Source organism: Morone saxatilis, unplaced genomic scaffold, assembly GCF_004916995.1.
Source record: "Morone saxatilis isolate NCDOM2014 unplaced genomic scaffold, NCSU_SB_2.0 Contig19, whole genome shotgun sequence".
NCBI lineage: Eukaryota > Metazoa > Chordata > Actinopteri > Moronidae > Morone > Morone saxatilis.
In genome coordinates this window covers 3,786,403-3,798,831 of record NW_023339751.1, presented here as the reverse complement: position 1 = coordinate 3,798,831, position 12,429 = coordinate 3,786,403, and the positions used below count along the sequence as shown (strand labels likewise).

The window sequence follows — 12,429 nt, the reverse complement described above, 5'->3', positions numbered from 1 at the left end:
TTAATTTTAATTCTCATTACCTTGAAGCAAAGCAATCATTTTCTATGGTTGGAAAAAAAAAATATATATATATACAAGCACGCATTATGAATAAAAGTAATTATCATTCTTGTGCTTTTTCTGCATGCTGTTTGCAATTAACACTTCCTGGAATCTGTATGAGCATTTCAGAAGCGTGAGTAGCTGCGGAGGCAAACGCTGCAGATCAAAAAAGATCAAAGTAACAGAGAGAGGAATCGACGGTTTTAGACGAGTTTACAGATGCTGAAGAGAGCTCATCACACAATGAGTGGCGAGTGTAGGCTTGTGCGCGTGCCTCTTGTTCGGGCTTAGATACAATAGCACGTCTCCCAGAATGGGTGAGGGCCAACAGCAAAGCCTCTGTTTCATGTCTCACCCCCCCTCCCCTCCACAAAACGTTCACTCAACTTCCAGTTTACAACTGCTCACAACTGTTTACACCAGCCAAATTTCATTTTCTACTCCCAAATCCTATCGCACATTATCCTGTACATTGCATTAGGGCCCTAATCTTTCCTTTCTCTTCCTAGGAAGAAGAAAGGAGCGCCTTCATGATTAACCCACTTTACAGCAATAAATAAACGCATCATCCAGTAATGTACACCAGATTTAATTTGAAGGGGGGGAAAAAAAAGGCCAGAACGCTCAAATCACTGAAATGTAATGAAAAATAACACAATGCAGACACCAATGGGCGCCTTAGGAATTAATTTGAATGCTCCATAATTTTTTTTCTCTCTCTCGTACTCTCAGGATTGGTTTTTCCTCAGCCAACTATGCGACTTTTCCCCCCCTCACACTCTACTGTTGTGAAGTCTTCAAAATATACAAAGAGGATAAAAAGAAACAGGATCAGTCCGCCATAAAAAAAACACTACTTTTATCAAATTAACTTTAAATAAATAAATAAATCACAGTCCTCCTTTCCCTCTGCGTTTGTCACATGAAGCCCATGTTGCTTTTGGTTTCCCATCGTCTCTTAGCCTCAAACCTGCAACACAGAAAAAGAAACATTTAGTTACTGAACCGTTTATGAACACAATGTAGCTGTCAACTTCAATCTCTGCAGGTTTCATTAGCTCCATCTTAACTGTACTTGAACCCAGAGAGTGTCACACATGGCAGATAGGATGACAAACAAATAAACACGAGGACGGAGAGAAACATTGTACCCCCAGGCGATGTCCTTCCTCCTCTTCTGCGCTTCCCTCAAAGCTTCCTCTTCCTGTTTGCGTTGCACAAAGTCACGGCAATCAGCAGCTTGAGCGATATTCACAGCCAGCTATTTAGAGGCAGACAGAGGAGAGGATCATTAGAGAATGGAAATCAGTCTGTGGCATGAAAAAGATTTCTGACTGACGGCGGCTTCTCATCAGTGTCTCTGCTTCCATGTGCTGCTGCCTCCTCCACACCACAACAGAGCCGTTATAGAGCTGAACCAACACATGAATACTGGCCTGCACTCCAAGAATTTAACACCTTTCACAAGACATTTGGTGACTGGTGATTGAGTATAACGTACAGTATGTGACAGAAAGTAACTCAGGCATACATCATGTATATCGTAAGTTTAAACATCGTACAACAAGATGAAGCGGCAATGTGAAAATATAATAATAAAACTAATAATAATATGTTTGAAGAGTAAAAATCAGGAGGTTTTACATGTGTAACGAACATATGATGTATTGAATACATATATTAAGCCTAGTTGGCTCTCCAACTGCAATTCTACCGATAATCAATTCTTCTCCTTGAGACATCTGGTGGTTTTAAATTCTTTCTATATCAAAATTAAGTTCCTTGCTTCTGAAACGGACATTAAATCTGAAACTCACTTAGTTAATCAAGAGAAAATGTTGATAATCTATTAATTTTAGTCGTTAAATTAAGAAAAACGCCAAATATTCAGTGAATCCATCTTCTCATTTTGAATATTTGCTGGTGTTCTTAGTCTTCTTTCATAGTAACTTAAATATTTTGGGGGCTTTGGACTGTTGGCCAATCAAAATGTCAACTAACGCTCTATTATCTGATATTTCAGAAACCAAACGATTCATTGAAAATAATTGGCAGATAAATTAACAATTATAGTTGAGATTGAGATTTCTTAAGCGCTTCTTGTGTTTTCCTTCAACCCTACAAGCCGTTTTATCTGCAGCACCCAAAATATTGTAAACAGCTCTGGAGCAGTAGCCAGTAAAAATAAAGGTAGAGTGTATATGTTTGTGTGTTTTGTGTGGGCGGTGAAGTGCCCCACAGCTCCATAAATTACAGGAACATTGTTTTATTAAAATTATTCTAATCTATTTTGCCTTTTGTTTGAGGTGTTTTAAGTAGAAGTCATATTTTTAAGCTCCTGGCTTATAGTCACTCCCGCACATTGTTTCTTTTTTGATTACTTCTTTTTTTTCTTGTTTAATGTGCAAATGAAACAACTGAATAAATAAACAATGAGAAGCGATGTTCAGCATTTTGCAATTTTTTTTCCTCTCGTCTCGAAAACATTGCAATGGCATTTTTCACTCATCACCAGTGTAAAAGAGACTTTTTCTGTTTGGAGTACTGCAGGCAGTCCCTGAAATCAGAAGTGAAGAGAATGACCGTGACTGCAAGAAGCAAACATTCAAATCCCAGGGAAGACGTATGTATTGTGAAGCAGAATAATCCCAATAACCCCAGTCACACAGAAGCACGGGAAACAAAGAGAAAAATCCTGCCTCCTCTTGTCACTCCTGAGATAGGTTTATTATTCAAGCAAAGGCAAACTTTGATAAACAACTTGGAACAATTTCACCAAACCTTTGGGTAATTCTCTGTAATATTCACAGTACAATCAGGGGGGAAAGAAAGTCTTAAGGTAATGAAGAAATGTGCCACCACTGCGCCACTTGAAAAAAAAAAAAGACCTGCTGGAAAAAAATGTTTCAATTATAATTAAGTGGGATAAACTTTATTAGAAAGACTGAAACTAAAATATCTCCTAATGCATGCTGGGATTAAGCAGGTCAGAGCGAGCAGGCAGGAAAAATTAAACTCTAAAGGCTTTTTATCACCATATTTCAGGAACCAAGGGTGTAAAATGTTCTAATTTGGGATACATTAAAAGCCATAAAGGTCTTTCAAAAAGATTAATGGTACTTTGCTTGGATTTAAGATAAGGGCTTCGGCTGGCTGCAAGTACTGGGCTCCGGCTGGGCCCTCAAGGCATTCATCTATACAGTCACTGGAAGATTTGTGAAAGCGTCTGCACAGCCTGAAGCGTACATACTATGACAGTTCTCCAGTTCTTTGCCATTTTATAGGTTTTAAATTCCTCAAATCATGTTTTCTCCTCTTAAAGAGAGTTATAACGGGTGATTGCTCTTACATTTGCTGTAGATTTTGCGAGCAGATAAAACCACTCCAGGGTTTTCCCCGCCTCTCGTTGGAGTGGTGTAGGTGCTGAATGCTGTGCAGTGTCTGCGATGCACGCTGAGATTATACACAAGACGTTTATTAAATTGTTGACAAATCTGAGAACGGCTCCTGCTCTCTGTGTTTGCAGAAAGAAAGAAAAAAAAACACTCATTGGCTCATTCTGGGAGCAAATCAAATGAAACTGCATGATGCTAAATGGTTTCATTTGGAGATTTACAGGCAGAGATTTTCCTTTTTTTCTACACCAGGATTACCCACATTAACCTGCTCTCCTGTGGGGTTGCATTTAAAATTCAAAAGGTCTTGAAAACACGCCTTCCCAAACATTCCAAAAGCAAAATTAAAACCCACTTCCATGCCCCTCATTTCCCCCCTCTTTTAAATTCACAACATAGCGTTTACTACATTTAAAGCATTAAAGGTCTTTAATTTTTTTTCCTTTTTTTTTATCAGTTTAGTCTACAATCCCTGATTGTCTTTACTGGGGCTCAACATTAATGTCAACCAAGTTACCTAGGAGACAGAGCAGATCAAAGAGACAAAAAAAAACCCTCAAATGTCTGATTAATCAAGCCTGCAAACAGCTTATTTCTTTTAGCCTGCATGCAAGTATGAAAATGAGATTCCGAGAGCAGTACATTGTGCAGATTTGTTCATTCTTATCTGAACAAAGCCAGCGGCAGCTTATTTCATGGATCACTGGCACTGTCAGCGCTGTGGCGCCGAGCAGGTGACGGCTCCTCTTTCTGTGGCGAGAACAAAATTAGCAAAAAGTCGGCACAAATTAGCCTCTCATATTTTCAGTAATATGACATTATTTTTCATTTACTTTTTTGATCCACTTTTCAGGATTTTTTCCCCCTCCCCTTGCGTGCATCTTAGTGCCAAATCCTTTCACATCAGAGGCTGGTGAAAAATAAGAATGAAAGTACAAAGCTGGAATAAAAGCAGGAGACAGGAAACCTCCTGCATTCTTTGTTTATCTGGCTCCTAAAAACCAATTCTGCCCACTCCATCACATATTAATATACAAATAAGTGTCCATCACAACCATGTTTCTGTTCCTTGTGTCTCTCTTGTGTGGCCTGGGCACAGCCCTGTTAAAAACAAGGTTTATTCAGAGGATTAATACTCTGACCTTTGGAAGATTTGAGGGCAAAAAAAATCATCATGCACAATGCTGGCACTGCAGCAGCAGCAGCTTAAGGCCACTAGGAGGGTTAAGTCAATAGCACCGTTTTCTGTTCATTCATGTTTGGGTCGTCATGGAGATTCAAGTGGAGACCCAAACATGGGGCCTCAATCCAACAAAAAGAAAAAAGAGAAAAATCTGCATTGCTGCTGTATAAGCCATAAACCAAGTCGATCTTCATAACAGTGTCACATTTGTGTGTCTCTTCTATTTCATTATTTCTGAGGTGTTTGATGGATGAAAGAAGAAGCAGAAGGGAATCTTTATGAGCGGCGCAGGGTTTACAAAAACACTGTGGCAATTAAACAGCAAGTGCAAAAAGACAATAGCTGAATGAAAGATGAGAAATATATATCTCCATGTGGATAAAGAGTTAAAGCTCCTATTAACAATAAGAAATAAATGATGGCTTTAAGGAAGAAATGGCCTTAAACCCATTCATAAATTTCCTATCCAGGAAGCCTCTTCCAATTAAAACGTGTGAGAGGTGGATTAACAAGGGCTATATGGCTTTGCCTCGCTAAATCACCTCCCCGAGCTGCTCTGCTGCATTTGACGTGTAAACGATTAATGACCAGCCTAATTCCCTTATCACACTACCTTAATGCCTAAATAATGTGGCCTTAGTCAACTTTGGAAAGCAGGGCTATATAAGAAAGGAATGAATATCAGATTAAGCAGCTTGTGTGTTATTTCAGCATAATTTCTTAGAACTGAGGCGGAGGAGGGTGAAAAATGTGTTTCTGGCTGCAAAGCCTCAGTGTTGCAGCAACAGTGGGGAGGTCAGAAGATCAAGAGGTCAATCAATACCACCCATATCGCATTTAAAGGGAAGGAATACAAAGTTTCATTCAGTTACTTCATTATATATAATGGACTGGATTATGTAGACTCAAAGCAACACAAAGGATGCAAATCAACTAGAATGTCAGGTCTTGGATAAGACAATAGATATAAGAGATCACTTGGTGTGAATATAAAGACCTCAAGGGTTAAAAAATCCAATCGTAGTCTATTAATCGATTATCAAAATTGGTGCTAAGATTATTTTCTTAATTAAAAATAGAAAAAACATCCAATAAAGACTAAATAAACGGAAATATTATCAGCAAAATATGGTTAAAGAATCAAAAGATGCCCCCGAGTGTTATACTATTATATATATATATATATATATATTTATTATATTATATTATAATTAAATTTTTCGTCCTGTTGCATTAATGTTTAACATAACATTTAAATTGCTTGTCTAGTCTAACCAATAGTCCAAAAATTATTCAGTTTTACTATAATTTTAAACAAGAAAAAGGAGCGAAGCCTCACATTTAAGAAGCTGAAACTATGAGATGTTTGGCATTTTTGCATGAAAAATTAATTAAAAGGATTAATCAGTTATCAAAATAGTTGCGGGTTAATTTTCAGTCAACCGACTAATCGACTAATCAACTAATTGTTTCTAATTCTACATACTACTGGCTAGTTTGATAATAATGCATCTTGTTTTATAAGATCACCATAGGTTAACTGGTAACTAGAGCTGTGAATAAATGTAGTGGAGTAAAAAGTTTCATAAAAATAAATAATCACGTAGAAAATCCAGTAATCAGTTGTGTGATTCTGGGTGTGAGAGATGGCCACATGGTTGCCAGACACTGGATGTGGATCCACAGGCAGACAGCAGCTTATAAGCCAAGAACTTTCATCAAATATGTTTTTCTTTAATTTTCTGAAATCTGTCGAACACTATTTTCATGCATAAAAAACAAAACACAACATTTAACCAAACAACAAAACAAGGTTTTCATTAATATGTGTCCAAATAGGGGCGGGTTTGAACACGGTTTGTGATGATATCCCAGTGTTGTGTTTGTGGAAATGAATCACAATGCTCAAAACAACAGTCCCAGCACACCATCCCCACTCAAACCACACATTTTCATGTATTTTTTGTATACGTTGGTAACACTGCAAGGCGAGTTTTTTTGCAAAACATCTGTACAGAAAATGATTAATGATGAAAATAAAACTATGGCGAATAACAATTAGTGTACAATATGCTTACTGATTACTCAACTAATCGTTGCAGCTCTGCGTAGGAGTTTAATGGTACCAATGTATAATGAGGAAGCATAAACAATTACAATATGACATTACTTCCATTAAAATGCTAAAGAAAATCCAACCCAGCATGCACCTCCATACTGCTATATTCCCACCATGTTTCTCCCAATCAGTCTTTCATGGGGCAGCCTCATAAGAGCGTTTTGTAATCTTGCCTCCACTTTGACAAACAGAATTACATGGCAAGCGAAAAGAAAGCCACTCCAGGGAAGGCACAGTATAACAGCCATGCCTCCGTTTTCTGTTCCAGTAATCTGATGCTAGATACACATGACATGTCATCTTTAGGGAGTAGACAAAAAAAAAATCTCTGAAAGTTCGCCTGCTTTGTGCACATTCCATTATCTTGCCTCTTCTGAGTAGGGTAGGCTTATTAGCAAGCTTTGAACTCACACTTACAATAATATGCCATCAACAGTTTTATAAGCTAATTAGAAAAAACAGTTTAATTAATGAGTGACTGGCAATAAAATGGCAATCATGAAAAAAGAAACCGAGGGTGCTAAGCTTCCACTACCACCAATTAAGGCCTAATTACAAACAAATTATATATGTGTTTTGCTGTGGGCTTTAATTTAAAAAAATGGCTTTAATTAAAAGAGAAAACATGCTAATTAATTAAACAGCACACAAATCTACATTGAAAAGTATGCTTTGTCTATCAAGTAATTAATGAAATACAATAATCCAAATGAGATTCCCAGGCATTTGATAAAAGCTTAGTACCCATTTCAAAAATCCATTTCAAAATTAATGGGCGAAAATTTAATGTGAGTCATCCAGAGATACAATAAAAGTTCATTCAGTGATAAATTGCTTATGCTGAAGGAAAAATGAACAAAGAGGAGAGTTTCCCTAAACTCTCTGCGAGGTGGCCTGGGGGGGCTAACAGGGGAGACAGAGTCAGCCTCCTGCTCTGATGTGGGGCGGAGAAAGTCAGAATCTGATAAAGCTCACTTTCCACAAAAGCGCTGCTCATTAATTTTTTGATTACAAACACGGGGCATGGCAGGGAGAAGGTGGTGAGAAGAAAAAAGGTGTTAAATAACATGAATATCATGAAACAGTCTTAGTTCAGCTCTTTGTTTCAACTAAGCCACCATGTCTCCTCCGACAAAATGCTTCGCCACCTTTGTTTCACAGCATTTAAGCGAGGCTTTCCAAAGGGTAGATTTCAAGGACAGTGGGGCTTTTCCTTTCAGCTGCTGCTTCTATTGAAATACGAGCTGGAACTTAATGAGGGATATTATAACCATCCGCAGGTTCAAACGCTACAGAAACCATAAATGGCTCGAGTTAATACATATTCATATGGTTAATCATTGTATATTAGGCGATTCAACTATTAGGACGGAGCACTCTTTAAACTATTTAGACTGATCAGGTTAATCAGGCTCAAAACAGGGTCAAAAGAGAGGTCCACCAGACAAAGGCCATTCATAGTAAAGAACTGGTCAAAATGAGGCCAAATTAGGGTGACACAAATTTGACAATCCAACAAAGTACAAGCTCTGGAATACTGAATACTGACTACTGTATGATTCTACACTGCAATATAGTGTTTATTCAGTATTTCTTTCTGCTAAAAATGAGAAAAACAACAGGGCGAGAGAGGTCTCTGAAGTGCAACATCAGGTTTCTCATACATGATGATTGATATTTTGAGTCAGAGTTGGCAGAGATGGTAGAAACTCATGAAAGATGCTGCTGTGCTGAACTGGCTTCCTCAGAGTAGGTGTTTGTGACATTTATAAAGTATGTGTCAATTCAGAAAATATGTTGTACTGACAGAACTTTGGACACAAGTGAAAGCAGTTTCATACAAAGAAAATAGTAGGTCAGTTACTCAGATGTCCTGGTTTAGCTTTGTTGCATATAAATACTGTGTTAGAATAAGCTTCTACTCTTTTAGAAACTTGACCAATGTGTCTGCTTTTGTTTAATTTGCTGTAGCTGTGGTATCACTAAGCTGTATTCCTTTCATGTTTAGTTTCCCCCCATGTCTGCAAACTCTTACCTGCACCCCACAAAATCCTGGGGTCCAAAAGTGCATTAGAAGAGGAGGCAAACTCCTAGATAATACTTATGTGTAAACAGTTGAACGTGAATAAAACCGGATTACAGCCCGTGAATCAAGCACTGAATGAAGAGTTCTATGAAAACTACTATGAAATCAACTTTTAATAATCTGAATAAAGGTCCATTTGAGTCTCCTGTGGGAAGGATTGCAGTAGCACGGTTGACAATCTGTAGTGTTTACATCTCCAGTTAAATAAGACAGTGATCCCTATATTATAAAACTGTCTGAATAGTTCAACCCCAGGTGTGTATGAACTATACAGATCCTGCATAGTACCAGCTCATTCTTCGTCTCTACATATATCTTTCTTTGTGTGCAGTGTCATTTGCGGGCCTTCTTCTTTGTCGTTGGTTCAGGAGAGGCCAGCAGCAATGCAAATACTTTTTATTTTTCCTATTCTTTAGCTCCTGGAAGTCATGAAATGGACTTGACACCCCCTATTGTAACAGCCTAAGAGAGTTTCTGTTTTGAAGTGGTAATGCCACTCTAATAGCTGTGATGAGTGCTATGGGGGAACTGTAAGCTCTAACATGGCGTGACAGTCTTTTGTGGTGAAATATACCCACTTACTATATATAAAGTACAGCTCCTGACTATTTCAAAAGACCTCAGTGGCTCTGTTTTACAAAGAGAAAAAAGAACAAGGGAGTAATTATTTGTTGTAAGGATGATGTATGAAATACTACAATGAGAAGGTGGATTAGTGTGACACAAAGTACTGTACAGTAGCAGTCATCTTTAGGGTACAGTGCTGAATTAATTCTCAAATTTTCTCTCCAATTATATGTTTAGTACCACATTTTATTGGCAAAACCAATCCAGGTTCAGAAAATCACAGGGTTCAAATGGATCTAAAGACTAAAGATACGTCTGTTGATTTAGTCAATGATTTTTTTTTTATGCAATTCAGTGTGATAACTTTGTAGTTTGTTGATTTAAATCATACTTAAGTAATCCTATTCAGTATGAGCTGAATAAAACCTGATCAGATGTAGGAGTGGTCATATGTAGAGTTCCACAGGGATCAATCTTAGGACCCTTACACTTCCTAATATATGTTAATGATATTAAATCTGTATATTATTGTGAGTGTTTTCTGTATACTGACGATTTGGCTTTGTTAGTTGAAAATCTGTTTGTTGAAACTGGGCACATTTCACTAAATTTGGGTACAATTACCAATAAGGTTCTGTGTTTAACAGCAAGTTGTGTGTAAATGTCTAAATGGCCTGGCACCAGACTATTAAGAGCACACTGAAGAGCATACTAGCAACCAGCAATAGGCCAAATTTAGCCAAAATGTAAAGATATTCTTTTGGATCTAAATCCAAAAGTCTGGGAGAGTTTAAGAGATAATGAGAAACCTGGAATCTATTACAGTTTTTAGAAAACAGCTTTAAAATATTTTTTAAGGAAAGAGATATGTACTTGTGTGTTATATGTTTGTTAACAGGATAAAACCAAACCAAATGGAGGCAATACATTACAAATATTCCTGTAGGTCACCCTACACTTCAGATGACGTAGGAAGCCCCACCGCGCTTTATAGTTCTAATGATTTATCAGCTTTTTGCACTGGCTCATTTACCTAGAATAGCTGTAAAATCAATCTGTCAAATAGGAGCTGCTGGATGCTATCAAGCCTGCTGACATGCTGTGAGCCGTTTATACTATGTGTCAGTCACTCCACGTTATGCTAATTACTGAATTAAATATCCCATATGCAACTTGCAGCAGTGTAAACTAATGTGCGGGAATCAAAGGATGGAGACCTAGTCTTCTTAATTGGAGGACTTGCACCTTTTAATCTACTGAACTACTAGGACTACTTTAGAGGCGAGAAAGCTTTTTATATTATTTTATGTCTTATAAGCCTTGTGAAAAGAAATCACAACATGCTGAGAAGGATCAACAGACATCTTTATGAGAAAAGAAACCCTATCTGCACAGTTTAAAGGAATACATTAGGGAGCTTTGTCTAAGCAATGTAGACATAAATAATATTTTGTTACCTAAAAGGGGATGTGATTTCTTTGCACCATCTTCGTGGGTGTTAATACTTTCACTTAAAAACGGAGCATGTCTTCATGAATTCATTTAAAACAAAGACTTACAGCCTTGGGAAATATTTAAAGACTGTAATGAGAATAAAAAACCTCAACCTGCAATATCCGAGCAGCGTGTCTCAGAAGTTTGACAGATGAAAGAATACGTATCTCAGAATTTGTAAGGAGCCTTCAAAACAGGTTTTTACCAAATTGTTTTAATGTTCAGATTAAAAGAAGAAAGTAGAGCAAATGGAAATCATTAATTGATTTGTGGGAGCTCAAAACAGCAGAAACAAACATTTCCGTCTTATAAAAGGGGGGATTTTGACAGCAAGCTCTCTATCTTCCTTCCATTTCTCCTTGCTTTGAGGAGATAAGTGGGAAACCGTTAGATTGAGGATGAAAATATACTGAAACATTGTCAACCAACATGTACCAGCGTTTTCCTTACAAAACAATGCCTAGAGGGACAAACAGGCCTCTTTAGTTCCTCACAGCTGTCAGAATGCTTTTGCATTTTTTGCGGAAAAAAACCTGTTCCTATTCTTCCAGTGAAAAGCCTGCCACAATCATGTCTTGGTGTTATGACCATAAACAAATTAAACATCTAAGCCATTCCGTACCAAATGAGCCACTCAATTATAACCTTGAAATTGATTCTGGCCACAGCGGGGATTATTGATCCTCTAAATGTTTGTCACAGTGCTCCTGTCAAAAGTGAACAGGAGTGCTGTAAACAAACATGTTGGTCTTAATGTTATCTGCATTACAGGCTGCATCGTTTAAGATATAATATAATCCTTTCTAACTGATTCAGAACCCGTCAAACTTTTTGGTTTTTAGCATATACTCGGCACCACCTTTCTTTGTATTCAAAAGTGAACGAACTTTATGTCACCTCGGTTTTGGGGGATTTCAAAATGGTCAATTGACTATACAGTACTCTCATGAAATTAAGTTATCAGTGCTAAACAATGAGTTGCGCCTGCCAGACTTCTGTCACGTCCTATCACGGTTCTGGCAAGACGCGAGGCAGGTGCGAGGGAGGCGAGAACCTCAGCTCAGGCTAAAACCAATCCACCAGCGCTCTAAGAGGCTTTCTGAAAGTACAGCGCAGGTGCCACTCACAAGAGCTTTCATTTAACTCCCCCATATTTGACCACTCTGCTAGCAGTTAAGATGGGAATATGAAAAGGCTCTGATGCTGCACACTAATGTCTATTACACACTGGAGATACCAGGGTGACGCATGTAATGCCAGTTCAATGAATAGTACAACAGTTTTTTCATTTTTAAACACAGACCCTTGTTTTTGGTGCCTACTTATTCATTCAAGAGGCTGCGGTCTCCCAGGAATTTTCTGAGAATATAAAACTTTTTTTTTTTAAATAGCAGCAAAATATAATTTCATGCAAACACCCATTCTGTACTCCTGTTTACAGATTGTGGTGTCATTTCTTGAATATTATCTTTTTGGGTAACACATCCAGTCTTGAGGTCAGATTTTCTACCGTCTATAGGTAGGCATTACATTAATGCACCCA

The 12,429-nt window shown here is 37.8% G+C and overlaps 1 protein-coding gene across 4 annotated transcripts in view; it reads right to left on the bottom strand.

Annotated features, from left to right (window-relative positions):
- Positions 1–884: 884 nt before the first annotated feature.
- fam204a (family with sequence similarity 204 member A) overlaps positions 885–12,429 on the bottom strand; it is a 16,881-nt gene continuing 5,336 nt past the window's right edge. For all 4 annotated transcript variants that reach the window (XM_035663708.1, XM_035663709.1, XM_035663710.1 and 1 more), the window contains exons 6-7: positions 1,194–1,303; positions 885–1,012 (exon numbers count right to left, since the gene is read on the bottom strand). In XM_035663708.1, coding sequence (XP_035519601.1) covers positions 961–1,012; positions 1,194–1,303 — 162 coding nt within the window. In that variant the 3' untranslated portion in view covers positions 885–960. The remainder of the gene's footprint in view (positions 1,013–1,193; positions 1,304–12,429) is intronic.